Source organism: Salvelinus namaycush, chromosome 11 (genome assembly GCF_016432855.1).
Source record: "Salvelinus namaycush isolate Seneca chromosome 11, SaNama_1.0, whole genome shotgun sequence".
Taxonomy (NCBI): domain Eukaryota; kingdom Metazoa; phylum Chordata; class Actinopteri; order Salmoniformes; family Salmonidae; genus Salvelinus; species Salvelinus namaycush.
Genome location: NC_052317.1, coordinates 8,586,730 through 8,609,757, shown reverse-complemented (window position 1 = coordinate 8,609,757; position 23,028 = coordinate 8,586,730). Strand labels below are relative to the sequence as shown.

The 23,028-nt window shown below is 42.6% G+C and overlaps 1 protein-coding gene across 1 annotated transcript; it reads right to left on the bottom strand.

Moving 5' to 3' along the window:
- Nucleotides 1-439: 439 nt before the first annotated feature.
- Nucleotides 440-15,397, bottom strand: LOC120055485 (V-type proton ATPase subunit d 1-like). The gene is made up of 8 exons (XM_039003348.1): nucleotides 15,268-15,397; nucleotides 14,294-14,465; nucleotides 7,935-8,113; nucleotides 7,110-7,189; nucleotides 3,400-3,477; nucleotides 2,922-3,098; nucleotides 2,423-2,497; nucleotides 440-746 (listed from the first exon to the last, which is right to left on the bottom strand). Exons 1-8 carry the CDS (start codon nucleotides 15,395-15,397, stop codon nucleotides 585-587), a joined length of 1,053 nt encoding a protein of 350 aa, XP_038859276.1. The 3' UTR covers nucleotides 440-584.
- Between the last annotated feature and the right edge of the window lie 7,631 nt (nucleotides 15,398-23,028).

Below are 23,028 nucleotides of genomic sequence, written 5' to 3'. Positions count from 1 at the left end.
TCTACACCTAGATATTATTGGCACTGACTACCCACACATCCAACCCTTACACACAAACACCCACATAAACAGTCAACACTGCAGTTCTATTATATACTATATATTCTACAGACTTTATATTTGTAAATACAGTGTAATATTACTTCTATCACTTGTTACTTTTGACTATTTTTGTTGTTATTATTGATATTGACTAATGTACTGCATTGTTGAGGGAGTTGGGACAAAAGCATTTCACTGCACCTTTTATACCCGTCGTAAACTGTGTACGTGACGAATACGATTTGATTTGAGAATTTTTATTTTTATATATTTGACATTCAATTATATACCTGAAGTCCCACCAAAATGTCTGAATTCCATAGATTGTTCTGTCTCTCATTATACAATTGTTCATGTGCTATAATACAGTCAATATTTGAAGCCTTTTGTTTATTAAAAAAAAGAGTTGAGTATCTATGCAGCTGTTACATTTATCAGAATTGTATTTTTTTTAACCTTTTATCAATTTTGACAACCGTTGCTAATAATACTACTAATACAAAAAGGTGTGTAACTGCTACAACAGACAGTGTGTTTGTCCTTTAGAAGATGGGGATGTAGTTGTTGATCTTAGACTTCTGTCTCTGTGTGACACACTCTGCGATCCAGACGATGTTGCGAGCCTCCTGCTCCTTCAGCTTGATGTAGGAATAGAACACGCCCAAATGGAACTGCTCCAGAAAGGCCAGCGTGTTCAGCTGCACCTGAGAGAGAGAGAAAGAGAGAGAGAGAGAGAGAGAATAATGTAGAACCTTTCAAAAGTTTGGGGTCACTTAGAAACATGAAATTAGTTGCAAAACGAATAGGAAATATAGTCAAGACGTTGACAAGGTATAAATAATGATTTTTAATTGAAATAATAATTGTGTCCTTCAAACTTTGCTTTCGTCAAAGAATCCTCCATTTGCAGCCATTACAGCCCTACAGACCTTTGGCATTCTAGTTATCAATTTGTTGAGGTAATATGGAGAGATTTCACCCAATGCTTTTTGAAGCAACTCCCACAAGTTGGATTGGCTTGATGGGCACTTCTTACGTACCATACGGTCAAGCTGCTCTAACAACAGCTCAATAGGGTTGAGATCCTGTGACTGTGCAGGCCACTCCATTATAGACCGAATACCAGCTGACTGCTTCTTCCCTAAATAGTTATTGCATAGTTTGGAGCTGTGCTTTGGGTCATTGTCCTGCTGTAGGAGGAAATTGGCTCCAATTAAGTGCCGTCCACAGGGTATGGCATGGCGTTGCAAAATGGAGTGATTGCCTTCCTTCTTCAAGATCCCTTTTACCCTGTACAAATCACCTACTTTACCACCACCAAAGCACCCCCAGACCATCACATTGCCTCCACCATGCTTGACAGATGGCGTCAATCACTCGTCCAGCATCTTTTCATTTTTTCTGCATCTCACGAATGTTCTTCTTTGTGATTCGAACACCTCAAACTTAGATTCATCTGTCCATAACACTTTTTTACAACCTTCCTCTGTGTGTCTGTGTTATTTTGCCCATCTTAATCTTTTATTTTTACTGCAGTCTGAGATATGGCTTTTTCTTTGCAACTCTGTCTAAAGGCCAGCATCCCGGAGTCGCCTCTTCACTGTTGACGTTGAGACTGGTGTTTTGCGGGTACCATTTAATGAAGCTGCCAGTTGAGGACTTGTGAGGCGTCTGTTTCTCAAACTAGACACTCTAATGTACTTGTCCTCTTACTCAGTTGTGCACCGGGGCCTCCCACTCCTCTTTCTATTTTGGTTAGAGACAGTTTGCGCTGTTCTGTGAAGGGAGTATTACACAGCGTTGTACGAGATCTTCAGTTTCTTGGCAATTTCTTGCATGGAACAGCCTTCCTTTCTCAGAACAAGAATAGACGGACGAGTTTCAGAAGAAAGGTCGTTGTTTCTGGCCATTTTGAGCCTGTAATCGAACCAACAAATGCTGATGCTCCAGATACTCAACTAGTCTAAAGAAGGTCAGTTTTATTGCTTCTTTAATCAGCACAACAGTTTTCAGCTGTGCTAACATAATTGCAAAAGGGTTTTCTAATGATCAATTAGCCTTTTAAAAGAATAAACTTGGATTAGCTAACACAACGTGCCATTGGAACACAGGAGTGATGGTTGCTGATAATGGGCCTCTGTACGTCTATGTAGATATTCCATATAAAAATCAGCCGTTTCCAGCTACAATAGTCTTTTACAACATTAACAATGTCTACAATGTATTTCTGATCAATTTGATGTTATTTTAATGGACAAAGTATGCTTTTCTTTAAAAAACAAGGACATTTCTAAGTGACCCCAAACTTTTGAACGGTAGCGCAGAATGTGCATATAGACCACATCCTCAGTCTGAATGTATTGCATGAGATGAATCTTACCTCCCGCTCAAAGAATCTGTCCTCCAGGGTTCTGGAGGATCCTGCCTCAGGTTCATCAAATATGAGTTTATAGTCCTGGAGGATATCAAAATCATATCAACTAATAAGACATAATAACCATAATAAGACATGATGTATCTAATACAACGTAGTATCAGACTGTAGTCCGCTTAAACCATGCTGTAGTAGTCTGATTCACTGCATAAACAGGGTGTAGTCATACAAAACGCAGCAGCACAGAGAGTATAGAAATAATACAAATATTCAGAAGTCCATGAAAGCAGAAACGGTCTAATTCCCGAGTTAAGTTAAACCCTGCATTATAAATCTTACTTTAATTATACAGTAGTAGTCCAACTGATGGGGGTTGTGTTCATTAGGCACCGAACAGAAGAACCCTGAAACACGGAGGGACTGCCTAGAGTTGTCCTATATGTAATGCCTAGTTTGGGTTTCCATTGTCGTTTTATTGACATTTTTCCATTGCTTTGAAACTCACAGGGTAGTAGTCGGCCACAGCTTTGACCTGCTCGTAGTCCTCTGCCCTGGCCAAGAGACGGAGCCCCTCGGGGTACAGTCTCCCACAGGAGGGGTACAGGGCGCTCCTCTCCCCCCCACTCAGGTCTGTCCCGAACGAGTTCACTGTGATGATGAACGCACGCCGGTCGGCCTCAAACTGCAACATACACACAGGAAGTAAACCACAAATACCCACAGAGGGGTAACACATAGAGGCTCACTGGCAAACACACACACATACAAAACACACAGAGAGAGAGATAGAGACAAAATATAAAGGGTCACATGTAAAGGTAAAACAAATAGACCACAGACAAATAGAGAGGGTAAGACATGCAGTATCAGTTTACAGTACATATACACTCTCAAAACACACACACAGACACACACAATAAAACGACTCATTCAAACTGTAACTGGTAATGTCTCAGGTAAGAGGAAAGAATGGTTTACAATACCTCCAGGACGGGACACATGATGTTCTTTGTGGCTCCTCCACTCTCCTGGCAGAATTTATAGAATGCCTCCAAATAAGCCTGTTTAAAATTAAAAGACACTTTCAGATCTAAACAATAGAAACAAACGTCTCTGTTTCTTTTATTCACTTTTCTCAACGATGATGTAAACGATAAACATGATCACAGTCATGAAAATAAGCTTAAAACCTCTTAGGGCTGCAATCCCGTTAACAGCCAGTGAAAGTGCAGGGCGCCAAATTCAAACAACAGAAATCTCATAATAAAAATTCCTCAAGCATACAAGTATTTCACACCATTTTAAAGATATCTTTCTTGTTAATCCCACCACAGTGTCCGATTTCACAAAGGCTTTACAGCGAAAGCACCACAAACGATTATGTTAGGTCACTGCCAAATCACAGAAAAACACAGCCATTTTTCCAGCCAAAGACAGGAGTCACAAAAAGCAGAAATAGAGATAAAATGAATCACTAACCTTTGATGATCTTCATCAGATGACACTCATAGGACTTCATGTTACACAATACATATATGTTTTGTTCGAAAAAAGTTCATATTTATATCCAAAAACCTCAGTTTACATTGGCGCCATGTTCAGAAATGCCTTCAGAATTCCCAGAGAAATTGCAGAGAGCCACATCAAATAACAGAAATACTCATCATAAACTTTGATGAAAGATACATGTTTTACATAGAATTAAAGATAAACTTGTTCTTAATGCAACCGCTGTGTCAGATTTCAAAAAGCTTTACGGCAAAAGCACAATATTCAATAATCTGAAAAATTGTGGAGTCAACAAAAGTCAGAAATAGCATTATAAATCTTCACTTACCTTTGCTGATCTTCGTCGGAATGCACTCCCAGGACTCCCACTTCCACAAGAAATGTTTGTTTTGTTCGGTAATGTCCATCATTTATGTCCAAATAGCTACTTTTGTTAGCGCGTTTGGTAAACAAATCCAAAGTCACGAAGCGCGTTCACTAAAAGCAGACGAAATGTCAAAAAGTTCCGTAACAGTCAGTAGAAACATGTCAAACGATGTATTGAATGTCAAACGATGTATTGAATCTTTAGAATGTTTTTAACATAAATCTTCAATAATGTTCCAACCGGAGAATTCCTTTGTCTTCAGAAGTGCGATGGAACAGAGCTCGCTCTCACATGAGAGTGCGCATGGTCAGCGCATGTTCAGGTCATGATAGACCTTACTCAATCCCCTCTCCTTTGGCCCCACTTCACAGTAGAAGCATCAGACAAGGTTCTAAAGACTGTTGACATCTAGTGGAAGCCGTAGGAAGTGCAAAATGACCCATATCCCACTGTGTATTCGATTGGCGATGACTTGAAAACCTACAAACCTCAGATTTCCCACTTCCTGGTTGGATTTTTGTCTCAGGTTTTTGCCTGCCATATGAGTTCTGTTATACTCACAGACATCATTCAAACAGTTTTAGAAACTTCAGAGTGTTTTCTATCCAATACTAATAATAATATGCATATATTAGCAACTGGGACTGAGGAGCAGGCAGTTTACTCTGGGCACCTTTTCATACAAGCTACTCAATACTGCCCCTGCAGCCATAAGAAGTTTTAAGAGCAATCACCATTTTAGCAGTGCTTGACTATAAATCAAATCAAAGTTTTGGATCTACACAGTAAAATCACAAGAGTTAATTTAACCCCCATGGAGTCATATGTAACACCATTTTGGAGTTTGTATGGTCCCACCACCATTTTGTGTTTACTCTGGTAATGAGTTAAAGGTACTACACCTAGAATTTTCTTTACATTACACAAACATTTTTATCTCCTTATTGATGGTTAGATCCTGACTCCTGTTAATCTCTCCTCCCGATTGTCTGGGAGAAAGCTCTCAACAGATGGGTCGACAAAAGTGCACCTTTGGAGGAGGTATTTAATTGATTTAATGTTAAGCTGAACATCACGCCCAGTTGTGGGTGTTTTCTAATGTTTTATTGTTTTTCATTTACGTTACAGAGCTAGCCTGTGCCACCACCTCCCACCACGGCCATGATGAAGCCTGGTTGGCTAGGAGACTACAGGCGCTACTGATCCACTAGTCTCTATCAACGGCAGTTGAAGAACACCAAGGTAACCTGCCTAAATGACTACCGACCCGTAGCACTCACGTCTGTAGCCATGACGTGCTTTGAAAGGCTGGTCATGGCTCACATCAACACCATTATCCCAGAAACCCTAGACCCACTCCAATTTGCATACTGCCCAAACAGATCCACAGATGATGCAATCTCTATTGCACTCCACACTGCCCTTTCCCACCTGGACAAAAGGAACACCTACGTGTTCATTGACTACAGCTCAGCGTTCAACACCATAGTTCCCTCAAAGCTCATCACTAAGCTAAGGACCTTGGGACTAAACACCTCCCTCTGCAACTGGATCCTGAAATTCCTGACGGGCCGCGCCCAGGTGGTAAGGGTAGGTAACAACACATCTGCCACGCTGATCCTCAACACAGGGGCCCCTCAGGGGTGCGTGCTCAGTCCCCTCCTGTACTCCCTGTTCACCCACGACTGCATGGCCAGGCACGACTCCAACACCATCATTAAGTTCGCCAACGACACAACAGTGGTAGGCCTGATCACTGACAATGATGAGACAGCCTATAGGGAGGTCAGAGACCTGGCAGTGTGGTGCCAGAATAACAACCTCTCCCTCAACGTGATCAAGACAAAGGAGATGATTGTGAACAACAGAAAAAGGAGGACCGAGCACGCCCCATTCTCATCGGCAGAGCTGTAGAGGAGCAGGTTGAGAGCTTCAGGTTCTTGGTGTCCACATCACCAACAAACTATCATGGTCTAAACACACCAAGACAGTCATGAAGAGGGCACGACAATGCCTATTCCATCACAGGAGACTGTAAAGATTTTGCATGAGTTATCAAATCGTCAAAAAGTTCTACAGGTGAACCATCGAGAGCATCCTGACTGGGTGCATTACCGCCTGGTATCGCAACTGCTCGGCCTCCGACCGCTAGGCACTACAGAGGGTAGTGCGTACGGCCCAGTACATCACTGGGGCCAAGACTCTTACCATCCAGGACCTCTATACCAGGTGGTGTCAGAGGAATGCCCAAAAAATTGCCAAGGACTCCAGCCACCCTAGTCATAGACTGTTCTCTATGCTATCGCACGGCAAGCGGTACAGCTTCTGCCCCCAACAGCTTCTACCCCCAAGCCATAAAACTCTTGAACAGTTAATCAAATGGCTACCCAGACTATTTGCATTGTTCCCACCCCCCATGTTTACGCTGCTGCTACTCTCTGTTTATTATCCATGCATAGTCACTTTACCTCTATCTACATGTACATATTACGTCAGTTACCTTGAATAACCGATGCCCCCACACATTGACTCTGTACCAGTACCCCCTCTATATAGCCTCGCTACTGTTATTTTATTGTTGCTCCTTAATTATTTGTTATTTTTATTTGTTTTTCTTAAAACTGCATTGTTGGTTAAGTAAGCATTTCACTGTAAGGAATTGTTGTATTCGGCACATGTAACAAATAACATTTGATTTGATTTGATTTACATGACATTTTGGAGACCAGATTCATTCCATGCCTGTGTATGGTAGTGCTCAAAATGTGTGGAAATGCAGAGATGTTTTTACATTCAACTGATTTGATGCCACATCACCTTGTACAGTTTGTTTCTCATGATCTCAGCACCCATCGCATCCAGGTTGGCCTCAGACACAGCATCCTGGAAGAACAGAGCTGAAAAGACAAAGTAGCACACATACACTCTTAGAAAAAAAGGTGCCATCTAGAACCTGAAATGGTTCTCTGGCTGTCCACATAGGAGAACCCTTTGTAGAACCCTTTTTGTGACTAGGTAGAACCCTTTTGGTTCCAGATAGAACCCTTTTGTGTTCCATATAGAACCCTTTCCACAGAGGGTTCGACATAGAACCCAAAAGATTCCCCTATGGGGACAGCCGAAGAACCCTTTTGGAACCCTTTTTTTCTGAGAGTGTATAGATTGAATGGTAATAAACCCAGACCCAGAACACTGACACGTCCATAAACCTTCACAGCAATAGGAGACGTTACAGCCACAGAGTTGATACTAGTGAGCAGCAGGAGGCAATGTTACACCATCCTCTGAGTTATTACGTACTCTCTTCAGGGGAAGGCTACTCACTTCTAAATAGTGCAAGCATGCTGCCTTTTAATGCACTGCTTGCGGTATGCTCTAGAAAACTAGGTGAGTGGACATTCTGGTCAATAAATGACTTATAGCGTATTAATAATAAAGCCTAATGATAAGAATCCAAAAACAAGCAAAAAGCTTGTATTTTGTCAATATAATATTCATGAAGCATTTGGATTTCATATTCATATTACACTAGATATTCAAAGAAGGTTTTCATAGATATGTACATTATAGATAGTCAATCTGATTTATTAGTCAGTCCCACTGGCACAGATGCCCACAGAATATGCCCACTGTAGTGATTACCCAGAGGTGTGTCCACCAGGATGGCACAGTAGAGCTCAGCAGGTGTGCGGGCAATGCCAACCGCTGCCATCTGGTCAAACATCCCCAGTGGGTGGCACCGTGGCAGAAGCTCTGCCACGTCCCTCTGCTTCAGGGCACCGGTGATCAACATCACCACGTTGTCAATCATGTAACTGTAGCTGCAACATGGAGGAGATAAAGACAGACAGGGGAGAGAATGTGGACCTAGTTCCATTTCTTTTCAAATTATTCATTTTCCTCCTTTCGTAATTCCATCCAACCTTTCATAATTCCCTGATTTTAACCTGCTAAGTTTTGATGGGTGGACGTGATATGATGGAAATATACCTTCACTTATCCAATCAAATACAGATCAGTGATGACCTCAATGAAGGGAGAAGGTAAGGATACATTTGAGAAACATTCAAACATCGCTACTGTACTATTCAAATATCCCCATAACAACTACTGAGCTTTAAATTCGCACTCCAGTCCACTTTTCACCTTATGTGTCACCTGATTTACTTAAAGGTCCAATGCAGCCGTTTTTATCTCAATATCAAATCATTTCTGGTTAACAATTAAGTACCTTACTAGGATTGTTTTCAATTAAAATGGTCAACAATTCACAAAAATAGCTTCTGAGCAAAGAGCAATTTATCAAGCAAGAATTTTGCTAGGATTTTGTCTGGGAGTGGGGAGGAGAAAACTGGAACTAGCTGTTATTGCTAGAAAGGTTTGGAACTCTCTTTCTTATTGGTCTATTAATAGGCTAAAACGCCATCCCGCCAAAATAGGCTGAAATTGCAGGCAGTCTCTTCCCCTTTGCCTCAAGACCAGCATGAATTCTTTGAGGCATTCTACAAGGTGTCAGAAACGTTCCACAGGGATGTTGGTCAATGCTGACACGATGGCATCACGCAGTTGCTGCAGATTGGCAGTACAATCATACTGCAAACAACCCATTCCATCTCATGGACCAACATCCCTGTGGAACGTTTCTGACACCTTGTAGAATGCCCCGAAGAATTCAGGCTGCTAGGCCACTCAAGTAAACTGAATTTGCTGTCTTGTTCAAGGCAACGTTTTTTCCAGAAACATCAGAACAAAAGGCTACTAGTTTTAGAAAACTTTAGCCGCTTCTTCTTGTTTTTAGCTGATAGGAGTGGAACCCGGTGTTGTCGTCTGCTGCAATAGCCCATCCTTGACAAGGATCGACAAGTTTGTTCCGAGATGTCATTTTGCACACCACTGTTGTACTGTGACGTTATTTGTCTGTTTGTGGCCTTCCTATTAGCTTGTACAATTCTTGCCATTTTCCGTTGACCGCTCTCATCAATGAGCTGTTTTCGCCCACAGGACTGCCGCTGACTGGATGTTTTTTGTTTGTCACACCATTCTCGGTAAACCCAAGACACTGTGGGCGACAATGTGTGAAAAGCCCAGGAGGGAGGTGATTTCTGAGATACTTGATCTGGCGCGCCCGGCACGACAATCATACAGCGCTCAAAGTCGCTTAGGTCACTCGTTTTGCCCATTCTAACGTTCAATTGAACAGTAACTGAATGCCTCAATGCCTGTCTGCCTGCTTTATATAGCAAACTAATGCTAGGTGGCTCACTGTCTGTAGAAGCGATAAATTTTTGTGAACGGGGTGGTCAACCTAATAAACTGTCTGGTGAGTGTATATAAAACAAAATCACGTTTTTTTACAGCTCTGGGCCTTTAACAAAGGGGGGGGCAAGGGGGAAGCCGATGACATCAGAGGGCACCATCAGACCAACTCCTTGAATCAGATTAAGCGTTAACCTGCACTAGCCGACACCCGCATAGCTGGTGTTTTGGCGGCGTCAGAGTTGTAACTGCGTTGAAGCTGTCAAATCAGTGAGCAGCTGCTCTGGTGGTCATTTTCACCAAGTCACACCCGTTCCACCTGCATTAGAAGTTCAGAATGAGAAAGTGTAGGCTGTACAGAAATAATGATACTTCAATTTAAAATCATTAAACAAAGTAATGAAGATTTCTATCAGCCTAATCGAGGTGTGTAGATTACATCACACATTCCAGTGTTCGAACTTGTAAACTCGGCTGCATAGGATTTCTACTAATGCGACTCCGTGCAGCAAATGTCAATTTCCACGATGGGTATAATGCCGGGAGCCGCTTGAGGATTTTTTCTAGCACCTCCCACACAGTGAAAACAAAAGCTATGCGACTTTCCCGAAGTAGATCCTTGGTCAGCACCACCCAGGGCATTTGAACTGATTCCAGAGGCCGACCCAAAACAATGCCGCCAGAGAAGAGGGAGACGGAGCGGTCTTCTGGTCAGACTTCGAAGGCGCGCTCACCAACCACTTCTTCCGAGTATATTCCTCGCTAATGTCCAGTCCCTAGATTGACACAATCAGGGCAAGGGTTGCTTTCCAGAGAGACATCAGGGATTGTAACATACTCTGTTTCACGGAAACATGGCTTTCTCGGGATATGCTGTCGGAGTTGGTACAGCCACCGGGATTCTCAGTGTGTCACGCCGACAGGAATAAACATCTCTTTGGGAAGAAGAAGGGCGGGGGTGTATGTTTCATGATTAACGACTCATGGTGTAATTGTAACAACACACAGGAACTCAAGTCCTTTTGTTCACCTGACCTAGAATTCCTCACAATCAAATGCCGACCGTATTATCTCCCAAGAGAATTCTCTTTGATTATTGTCAGAGCCATGTACAGTATATCCCCCCAAGCCAATACCACAAGAGCCCTCAAGGAACTTCACTGGACATTATGCAAACTGGAAACCCTATATCCTGAGGCTGCATTTATTGTATCTGGGGATTTTAACAAAGCAAATTTGAGAACAAGGATACCTAATTTCTATCAGCACATCGACTGTAACACTCGCGCTGGAAAAACACTAGACCATTGTTACTCTAACTTCCGCGATACATACAAGGCCCTCTCCTGCCCTCCTTTCGGCAAATCTAACCACGACTCCATTTTGCTCCTCCCTTCCTATAGGCAGAAACTCAAACAGGAAGTACCCATGCTAACCAGTAACTATTCATCGCTGGTCTGACCAATCGGAATCCATGCTTCAAGATTGTTTTGATCACGCGGACTGGGATATGTCCCGGGTAGCCTCAGAGAATAATATCGACGTGTAAGCTGATTCGGTGAGTGAGTTTATAAGGAAGTCTATAGATGTTGTACCCACTGTGACTATTAAAACCTACCCTAACCAGAAACCGTGGATGGATGGGGGCATTCGCGCAAAATTGAAAGCACGAATCATCACATTTAACCATGGAAAGGTGACTGGGAATATGGCCGAATACAAACAGTGTAGTTATTCCCTCCGCAAGGCAATCAAACAAGCAAAATGTCAGTATAGAGACAAAGTGGAGTCGCAACTCAACGGCTCAGACACGAGACGTATGTGGCAGTGTCTACAGACAATCATGGACTACAAAAGGAAAAGCAGCCATGTCACGGACACCGACGTCTTGTTTCCAGACAAACTAAACACCTTCTTCACCCGCTTTGAGGATAATAGAGTGCCACAGATGTGGCCCGCTACCAAGGACTGTGGGCTCACCTTCTCTGTGGCCAACGTGAGTAAGACATTTAAACGTGTTAACCCTCGCAAGTCTGCCGGCCCAGACGGCATTCCTAGCCGCGTCCTCAGAGCATGCACAGACCAGCTGGCTGGTGTGTTTACTGACATATTCAATCTCTCCCTATCCCAGTCTGCTGTCCCCACATGCTTCAAGATGGCCATCATTGCTCCTGTACCCAAGAATGCAAAGGTAACTGAACTAAATGACCATCATGAAGTGCTTTGAGAGACTAGTCAAGGATCATGTCACCTTCACCTTACCTGTCACCCTAGACCCACTTCAATTCACTTACCGCCCCAATAGGTCCACAGATGACGCAATCGCCATCACACCGCACACTGCCCTATCCCATCTGGACAAGAGGAATACCTATGTAAAAATGCTGTTTATAGACTATAGCTCAGCACTCAACACCATAGTACCCTCCGAGCTCATCATCAAGCTTGAGGCCCTGGGTCTAACCTCGCCCTGTGCAATTGGGTTCTGGACTTCCTGATGGGCCGCCCCCAGGTGGTAGGAAGCAACATCTCCACTTCGCTGATCCTCAACACTGGGGCCACACAAGGGTGCGTGCTCAGCCCCCTCCTGTACTCCCTGTTCACCCATGACTGCGTGTCCATGCACGCCTCCAACTCAATCGTCAAGTTTGCAGACGACACAACAGTAGTAGGCTTGATTACCAAAAACGACGATACAGCCTACAGGGAGGAGGTGAGGGCTGTTGGAGTGTGGTGTCAGGAAAATAACTTCTCACTCAACGTCAACTATACAAAGGAGATGATCAGCAGAAGGAGCAACCCGCTATCTACATCGACGGGACAGCAGTGGAGAAGGTGGAAAGTTTTAAGTTCCTCGCCGTACACATCACTGACAAACTGAAATGGTCCACCCACACAGACAGTGTGGTGAAGAAGGCGCAACAGATCCTCTTCAACTTCAGAAGGCTGAAGAAATTTGGCTTGTCACCTAAAATCCTCACCAACTTTTACAGATGCACAATTGAGAGCATCCTGTCGGGCTCTATCACCGGCTGGTACGGCAACTGCACCGCCCACAACCGCAGGGCTCTCCAGAGGGTGGTGCGGTCTGCACAACGCATCTCGGGGGCAAATTACTAACAGAGAGGTTGCTGCCTACATACAGACTTGAAATCATTGGCCACTTTAATAAATGGATCACTAGTCACTTTAATAATGCCACTTTAATAATGTTTACATATCTTGCATTACTCATCTCATATGTATATACTGTATTCAATACTATCTATTACCTTATTATCTTAGCCTATGCCGCTCTGTCATTGCTCATCCATATATTTATATTTATATAGTCTTATTCCTTCCTTTACTTAGATTTGTGTGTATTAGGTATTTGTTTTTGAATTGTTAGATATTACTTGTTAGATATTGCTGCACTGTCAGAACTAGAAGCACAAGCATTTCGCTACACTCGCAATAACATCTGCTAACCATGTGGATGTGACGAATAAAATCTGCCAAGCGGAAGAGTGGCATGACAATGGGCCTCAGGATCATTCAATTTGCCATCAATAAAATGCAATTGTGTTCTCTGTCCGTAGCTTATACCTGCCCATACCATAAACCCACCGCTACCATGGGGCACCCTGTTCACAACGTTGACATCAGCAACCTGTGATCTGCTGTTGTGAGGCCGGTTGTGAGGCTGGCGTCTCTAAAACGCGTTGGAGGCGGCTTATGGTAGAGAAATGAGCATTGAATTCTCTGGCAACGGCTCTGGTGGACATTTCTGCAGTCAACATGGCAATTGCACGCTCCCTTAAAACTTGATACATCTGTGGCAATGTGTTGAATGACAAAAATGCACATTTTTTATTGTCCCCAGCACAAGCTGCAATGGTGTAATGACCATGCTGTTTAATCAGCTTCTTGATATGCCACACCAGTCAGTTGGATGGATTATCTTGGCAAAGGAGAAATGCTCACTAACAGGGATGTTAACACATTTGTGCAGGAAATATGAGAGAAATAAGCTTTTTGTGCGCATGGAAAATTCCTGGGATCGTTTATTTCAGCTCATGAAACATTGGACCAACACTTTATGTTTTTGTTCAGTTTTTCAATGGTTCACTAGAAAATATTAATTGACGGCCAAATAGATTGCAAGAGGAGGAAGGAGAGGAGGAAAAGGGGGGAAATGAACTTGGTGAGATAAAGTATAGAACAAGTTTAAAAAAGTTGACCCTCTAGTACTTGTGTTTCCCATATTTCAGATTTGTAAAAATGTGCAATACATTTGGAGCTGTAAGATTACTGGCATACAAGGAAGGTACTTAGTCAAGGAAGGTGTATAGATTACTGGCATACAAGGAAGGTACTTAGTCAAGGAAGGTGTATAGATTCCGGCAGACAGACAGGCAGGCCTACAGAGATAGGCAGACAGACAGGCAGGCGTCCAGAGATAGGCAGACAGACAGGCAGGCCTACAGAGATAGGCAGACAGACAGGCAGGCCTCCAGAGATAGGCAGACAGACAGGCAGGCCTACAGAGATAGGAAGACAGACAGGCAGGCCTCCAGAGATAGGCAGACAGACAGGCAGGCCTCCAGAGATAGGCAGACAGACAGGCAGGCCTACAGAGATAGGCAGACAGACAGGGTCTACAGAGATAGGCAGACAGACAGGCAGGCCTACAGAGATAGGCAGACAGACAGGCAGGCCTACAGAGATAGGCAGACAGAAGGGATTTATTAGAACACTCCTACGTGATGTAGTCGAGGAAGGTGGAGAGGGGCGCTAGGGAGTGAGCGCGTAGGCAGCGGAACTCAGTCAGAATGTTCTCCTTCAGTCTGTGGTCAATGAGAGACACGGTCAGGTCCTCGTTCCCAGCGGTCAGGAGGCTGCCGTAGTCTGTACTCTGCAGGTGCAGCTTCATGTCTACATTGAGATATTGTTAAAAGACACAGGTCATATGTGGACAGGAGATTGAACCATTGATGCCGTGAGGGTGCCTTGTGGTGCTGGCAACTCCAATAACAATCTGAGTACCCCTAGGTGTAGCAATATTAATTATAGCACTGGACCAAAATAGTATTTTCAACACTGTGTGAAAATACTATTTTGGTCCAGTTCACTATTTTAGAGCCAATTCAATAGTGAATGTTGGTGAATGATAACAAACCCAAAAGTGAATATGGCAGAATGATAACACGTTTGGTCAACGACAAAGACAGAATTCGAAATATTTCGAGACACATAAAACAAGTATGCATTTCTATTTGTCTGTAAAACTGTGAAATTATGTTTTATGTCTTTCATAAGTCACATTGACTTTTGCTTGTCCAAATCTGTAATTCCAGTCAGTTCCAGTGGTTGACTGGAAGTTAACCTTTAAAGTTATGGGTCATTATCACTCTATTTTAAAGACTATAATTGACCCCTGTCAAACTGCCCATAACTCGCTTCCATTGTTTGGTGAGGATGATGATGACTAACGAGGAGTACACACACACTTGCTCCCATGTACACAAGCACCCACGCGCACACACGTCTGCCACAGTTTAGGCCGGAATTCAAGCAAACCGCAATGTGCAAACATCGCATTGCACTGACTTACTCAATATATGGATATCTGTGTAATTGCAAACTATACGTAAAGCCAAATACTGCAACTGACACAGTGGGTTATAGACCCTAATTGGTAAACAAAACATTCCACGATACAAAAACCTCAGCTTACCCTCTAGGGTGTCACATTGGGCCAGGTTGTGATAGTCGGACCGAGTCAGTATCCCGGCCTTCAGTCCTCGTACCAGCCCCTCCAAGTACCCATGGTCCACATTGAAGCTAAGCTCTGGACACAGTGACATTCTCCAAAACGACAAGTTAGTTAACAGGCCCTCTCTTCTTGTTCTACCCGCAGCTTTGGCTTTGTCTCTCGTCCAACTTCCCTCTTTTCTGTCAATGACTAATGCTCATACAATCCTTCCCTTCCTATTTGACACTTGTAAGAATTTCCATGGCTTTTGACTATTTACATATGTCCTATATCCAGCATCTGGGTTTTCTCCCTGACTCAAATCATTGGACTAATTGTAATCCGGAGAATCTGTTTTTCTATTGTAAAAATAAAGTTGTTTATTTGCAAATGTTCATGCAGGTTAACTTTAACTGCTGAAAAATGATGAGCAAGATAAGAGTGACGTTTTTAAAGATGCTTTACAGAAATGTTGCTCCTGAGAATTGTTGCCCAAAAGGGACAGAAATCTTGCGCATAAATGACCTCATTGGACAGAAAGGGACACACCTCCCCATAGTAATTTATTGTTTGCCTAAAAACTAAGGATGCGTGTGGTTTGCAATACCAGAAAACTGAACAACAAAAAACATCCACAGTGCTGAAGTAATAAATAAATCCAATGGCCCGTGTGAACTCTGGGGTCGATCAAGGGGAAAACACTGTTTTCACAACCAGACAGCCGATTAGCATACAACTCATACAATGGCCTCTGACCGCAAAGCTAAACAACAGCAGAAAGGAGAAAAGAGAACATTATTCATCTCCTCTAGATTCATAAACCTCTCCCATAAAACATGCATGGACTTCATTGTCAATGGGATTTTTTTTTGTGCCAAAATGCCAGCCACACACACAGATCCGCGGGGTTCTCTAGTTAGCATTCGTCCTGAGGGAGCAGATGACACCATTTGACAGAAATCTTGAGTAAATAAATCTTAACGTTAACGTAAATGGGGGTGGGTGAGTTATGGTGTGGAGCACGGGGTCTCTGTCCCCTTGGTGAATGTATATATCACAGTGTGAATGAAGCCTCGGAGAGGGATGTGTGACTAATAGAATGAAAGCGTACCCAAAACGTACGTCAGACCAGCTCGAACAAAAAGGGGAATCAGGTGCTCAACTGAGGGACTTAATCATGTGTGACTGTGTGTGTCTCATGCCTATCAGACAACACTTTGCTTATTTTCCACAGAAGTAAGGTGTGTGTGTGTGTGTGTGTGTATGTGTGTGTGTGTGTGTGTGTGTGTGCGTGCGTGCGTGCGTGCGTGCGTGCGTGCGTGCGTGCGTGCGTGCGTGCGTGCGTGCGTGTGTGTGTGTGTGTGTGTGCGTGTGTGCGTGTGTGAAGGTCTGATGGAAATTTCATAAACAATAGGGGAACATCTTGGGTCTATACTTGCGAACGTTAGAAAAAGTTTTTCTCCATCTCAAAATGCGCATCAGCCAATTGAAATTGTCAACATTGTTGCACGTGATAATACGCTACATGTTAGCTGTTCCCATTACATAACCTGGCACATTTAGCTCTATGCTAACCTGACAAGGGGGCAGTGTTTATTTCCTGTAACATATTTCGCATCAGCCTATCAAAGATCTTAGACTTTATATCCACCAACCAATGGCATTTCTTAAAATAGATCAACTTGGCTACCAGGGTGATATTTAAAACCTCCAAATTCAAGGTTTACTTTTGTTAAACTTGGGGCTCTATTTTAACAAACGTAAAGCAAATTGTAAATCTAAGTGCTGGCGGTAGCTCTATAGGTTAGGGGTGTGTCAGAAATATTGTTGCTATTTTCACAACCATAATTATGGGCTCAGTTGCTGGCTGGAAAGTGCTGAGTTTTGATGAATAAACAAGTTGTGGGTGTGTCGAGGCTTAGCCTCTCATTGACCAATCATAACCTGCTCCAGGGCTAAATATGTGGTTGATTCAAGTTGTGTATTTAAGGTCTTTCATGTGCTCATTGTGCTCATTCGATTTTTGCAGGGGCGTGGACATCGACCTCAAATAGCCTGCCCCATATATGGAAATAAATACATAGGCGCCTGCTGTAAATTGCAGTCTGGACATGGACATGCCAAACGTAGTCAATAAGCAAGATTAAATTCACTAGGCTATTGGCCTAAAAAGATGTATAATTCCAATCAAATTATAATAAAACAAATTGTTTTAAATAGGCTATGTCTCAATACAGTTAGGCTCCAGGCACCATAATTGCTCCCCGTGCGCGTATAATACAGACAAGGCAATGTAGACTATGGAGGGTTGTTCACTCATCCTAACTTTTCACAGGAGCTGTATAAAGATCTAATATCAAGGGGAAGGGGGAATGTCCACTCTGTTAAACTGCTGCCGATTACAACGTTTTATAAACACATTGGAACCATCTTACAGATCGCGTTCACACTTTTCTAGAAGTTGAATTGTTGGCACGCCACGGACGTTCTCGCCATAAAACCAGGGCGGTGAACAATTCTAATAAGTTTGCTGGTTTTCGTTTAATTCTATTAAAACCAATCTGTATTTTTTTTAAACAACAACAGAAAGAAATACATGTAAAATGTAATGGTATCATAAAATTGTCAGGTTAAAAAAAGACAATGCATTGCTGTTGTACCAGCCTTCCTTACAGTAGACCTAAGGGAAAGGGTAGCCTGCGGAGGGCTTGAGTTTTGAACATATGAAACGGAAAACAAGCAATTGTTTAGAGGGAAATAACTTTTAAAAACGAGGTTCACTGGTATTCACAGAGGTTCTCATCTCTCGTATCATGATGGGCGTGGATACATGCAGCCTGCATCAAGGAGGGGGTTTAATGCACGTCCAAAACGGAAGCTGCATGGCTAAAATAATGTAGGCCTGCCTACAATAGGTAGATAAAAAGGGAATGTCAGCTCACTGTTTTACTCCTCTCAAACTTGATCTTTTAATAGAGCTTCGGTGAATAAGCTTGAGTAGGACAAAAAAAACAGTCTTCATTGAGAGGGGAGGCTATGCTTGGTTTTTAATCAAATAAAACCGAATGGGAAAAACATTATTTTATGTTTCTAAATGTGAAGTATTCAGGCACCAAAAGCACATTACTGTTGTTCCATGTGCTTTCGGGCAGTGTGCGTCATGGCTGGATAGGCTGCATTTCTGCTGTCAAAATTCATTCCATAATCAACCATGTTACCGCATCAACCAGCTTTTGGTTGGTTTTAAATATCCCAACCAGCGCTGCCTGAAATTAGCACTTTGCATCACGTTTTTAAGGACACAACTCAAATATTTCCACCCCGCCCATCTGAGCGCAAGTGAGCCGATATAAGACGGGTAAATTATGAATCTTTGTGCAAAAGTTTGAAAATAGAGAGCATTGGCTTTAACGGGTCAAAATTGGCCACGAACGTGCGTTTGACACTAGTGCCGCCTTAAAGCCAGCCTAAAATAGAGCCACAGAGCTTCTAAACCCAGAGGCTCAACATCACGAGACTTCTGGGAATGCTGGCGAAACAGACCAAACAGACCAGGCCGAGGTTTGGGGTTTGAGAAGACAATGAGAGAATTGAAAAACTCTTCCTTAGTTGTTCATTTTCTCAATCTAAAGGCACAACTGTTTTAATTTCTTGTCTAAGAAATACTAAAGAAAACAATTTCTCTTTAAGTCATTCTTTACTCAAGCTAACCCGGAGCCATACAGTATAGTGCATTGAGCTGGAATATCCCGCTCTCCAACTGATGTACGACCTCCGATACAATATGCCATATCCCCCTTATCAAGATATGCCTTTTCCGTATAAGACAAAACAATAACAATTCACTATAAATCCCGGTTACAAGTCTTTGCATAGTGACACACTGCATTTCAAATAACAAATGTACTCTTACTCAATCAGCCTCTAAGGTGCTTTTACTTCTCTCCCTGTCCGTCTCACTTCAACAGGCTGCCCTGGTGGGTCTGACACAGAAGTGTCTGGGCTTGACATTGTCTGACTTGTAATGTCACTCCCTTGCCTGTCTGTTTGCTCACTCTCAGGTACATGTCACAAGCGTCTCCTATTTCTCCTGTATGGTTGCCACTGTTTTCACCACACGCGCCTCAGCGCTTCAGGTTTCACCATCATGCATTTTTACTCTATCATTTGAACTGAGTGCACTGATCACCGTGGACCCTTTGTCATAGTACCTTTTCCGTTCACTCTTTTCTCTCTGTTTGTTAAGAATGACCTTGTCATCCTTCTCTGTTTCTAGGAGTACTGGCAACCTAGTTTTGAGTTTCCTGTTGAACAAGAGCTCTGCATGAGACAGACCATGTTTTAGTGGAGTAGCCCTCTAGTTTAACAAAGGACAGACTCGGATCTGTCCTCAAGTCGAGAGCTTTCTTAAGCAGTAGTTTTACTGTTTTGGCACCTTTCTCAACTAACCCATTGCACTGTGGGTACAGTGGGCTGGATGTGACATGTTTGAACCCGTTCAGTTTAGCAAAATCACTGAAAGCTGAACTGCTGAACTGTGAGGCGCCCGTACGGACTACCTCTACGACTCCATGGCAAGCAAAGAATGACCTGATGTGAGTTATCACCGCACTAGCAGTAGTGTCCTTCAGCAAAGCTCTCTGGGTAATGAGAGTAATAGTTCATCAGTAGAACATCGTTCTTGCCGTCAAGTGCAAAGAGATCTTTGCCCCATGGTTTCAACACCTTGTTTTCCTCAACCCACATTGGCTCTTTGCTCTGTTTTGACCTGTATTTCTGGCATGTTTCACAGACTCCAATTGTCTGCTCTACATCAGCATTCACCTTGGGCCAGAATAACACGTTTTTTTACACGTCGTTTTGACTTTTCCATGCCTAGATAGCCCTTGTGTATTTTGATCAGTATGTTTTTCTGTAACACTTGGTATCACAATTTTTTAACACTTAAACAGAATTCCATCAAGTACAGATAGCTCATCCCTGTATTGACATCAAGGGTGTGGTATAGCTTGTAGAGACCACCCGCATGTTATGGCTTGAATCACCTTTTGCAAACACTCATCTTCTGCAGCAGCACGTGAAATAACTGTCCACATTTCATCTAAGACTGAGCAACTCTTTCTGATAAGGTTTACATGTATGGTCTGGTCCTGCTCGTATATCTGGGTTGGTTCTGAGCTGTCAAAGGCTCTGGACAATGTGTCTGCTACCAACAATTCCTTCCCTGGCCTGTGGCCTGTCATATTTCGGAAGTTTCAGAAACAGTATATGTACCCTTGGTGGTGTGTATGCTAGACCCTTCTTTGCAATAGTAACCAAAGGTTTATGATCTGTTTCGGCCCACACTGTCTTACCATAGATAAACAAATGGAATTTCTCACATGCATACATCAGTCACAATGCCTCTTTCTCAATCTGAGCAGAGCCCTTGAGGCATATGCGACTGGGCGCCATCTAGTGCCATACTGCTGTAACAACACTTCCCCTCAACCTGCTTTAGAGGCATCTGCTGAGATTTAGGTTTTGCACTTTTCATCACACTGTAGAACCTCAGTATTGGAGCCTTTATGATTAATGCCTTGAGCTCCTCAAACTCTTTCTGGTGATTACTGTTCCAACACCGCTCGATAGTTTTACACAGTAGTCTTCTCATCAGTGTGTGAGTTGCCTGATTGGGTACACATTTGCCCACATAGTTAACCATACCTAAGAACCTTTGTACACCCTCTTTGTCGGTAGCGGTGGTATGTTCTTGATGGCTGTCACTTTGCTCGGGTCTATCTGAACACCTTCACATGTTAGTTTTCACCCAAGAAGGTTATTTCTGAATTCACATTTGTCTGCGTTTAGCTTTAGCCCATTAGCTCTGGCTAGATCAAATGCTGCTTTCAACCTTGTGTTGTGTATTCAAGGGTCTGACCCCATATTTGTGCATGGCTCACTCACACTATCTGTTGGACTGTCCTATGAAAGCTTTCTGGTGCTGAAGTGAGACCAAATGGGAGCCTTTTAAATGAGTACCTACCAAAAAGGAGTGTCAAAAGTACAAAGTACTCTCCTTGTCTAGATTGATCTGCCAAAACCCTGAGGAGGCATCTAGCTTGAGAAGAATTTAGCCCCTGCTATGTCCCTGAATATCTCCCCCTGGTAGGCAGCTGAAACGGTTCCCTTTTTACATGCTTGTTTAGCTCAACTACTACTTGTGAGTGGACCCGTTCAGTAGGCTCTTCTACTTTGTCTCAGGACTCTCGCCTCAGTAGCTCTGCTATTAGCTTGTCTCTTAATAATAATGGTACCTTTCTACAGTGTCTTCAGAAGGTATTCACACCGATGGAATTTTTTTCTACCCATTTTGTTGTGTTACAGCCTGAATTTAAAATGGATAAATAGAGATGTTTTGTCACTGGTCAACACACAATACCCCATAATGTCAAAGTGGAATTATGTATTTAAAAAAAATATATATATTATTTTTTACAAATGAATAAAAAATTTCAAGCTGAAATGTTTTGAGTCAATAAGTATTCAACCACTTTGTTATTTGATTTGATTTATTAGGATCCCCATTAGCCGACACCAATGTTGAGAGCTAGTCTTACTGGGGTCCGACACATAAGGAAAAAGACATTACAGACAAAATATTTCACAATTTACATACATTTAAAAACATTTACATGTAGTGTGTGTGCGTGTGTGCGTCTATCAGTTACACTTACATGTCAGTACGGCGTGGTGCCGTGAGGTGTTGCTTTATTTGTTTTTTTGAAACCAGGTCTGCTTTTCACTTGTGCTTTATTAGATGGAAGGGAGCTCCATGCACTGCACTCATGGCTCTGTGTAATACAGAATCCCGGTACCATTGAAGCATCACTGAACCTTCCTTTGCCAAATCCTTCCAAGACAAAGTTCCTAAAGCTGGGCCTAAAATCGTGTATAAGAGATCATACAAGAGATTTTGCTGGTGACTCTTATGTGGATGATGTTAAAAATATTTGTTGGTCTGATGTGATTAATGAGGAGCATCCAGACGCTGCACCTTATACATTTATGAAATTGCTTCTTCCAAATATTGATAAGCATGCACCTGTTAAGAAACGGACTGTTAGAACTGTTAAGGCTTGATTGATAAAGAATTGAAAAACGGTATGGTTGAAAGAGATGGGGCAAAAGGAGTGACTAATAAGTCTGGCTGCAAATCTTATCTTAAGACTTACTGCAAATTGAGAAATGAGAAACAAAAATAAGAATAAACTGTATTATGGAGCCAAGATCAAAAAAACGAAGTACTTTAAATTAGATCTCCATCTTTCATCAACTCAGATGGCTTATTCATGAAAAAAACATTTGATGTTGCCAATATTTGAATGATTACTTAATTCGCAAAGTGGGTACCGGTAATCTTAGGCAGGGAGTGCCAACAACAAACAGTGAGCCATTGTACTCATGCATAAAAAAAAATTATGAAAGAAAAGCATTACAAGTTTCAATTTTGTTAAGTTAGTGTGGGAGAGGTGGAGAAAAATATTGTTAACAATCAATAATGACAAACCTGTGACAGAGTGTCACGGCCGTCGTTCAAGGAAGACCAAGGTGCAGCGTGGTGAGCGTACATTTTCTTTTATTTGTTCAAATGTCGCCAACAAAACAATAAATAACAAAAACGACCGTGAAGCTTACAAGGGCTATAACAAAGACAACTTCCCACAATGACAAAAGGGGAAAAGGCTGCCTAAGTATGATTCC

What these genes read in the sequence shown, in the direction of transcription:
- LOC120055485 (XM_039003348.1), bottom strand. Translation starts at nt 15,397, where the DNA reads ATGTCACTGTGTCCAGAGCTTAGCTTCAATGTGGACCATGGGTACTTG. An exon ending in ACCTTCCTCGACTACATCAC is followed by an intron (nt 8,114 to 14,293) that starts GTAGGAGTGTTC and finishes TCCATGTTGCAG; the next exon opens with CTACAGTTACATGATTGACA. An exon ending in ACAGATTCTTTGAGCGGGAG is followed by an intron (nt 747 to 2,422) that starts GTAAGATTCATC and finishes TCTCTCTCTCAG; the next exon opens with GTGCAGCTGAACACGCTGGC.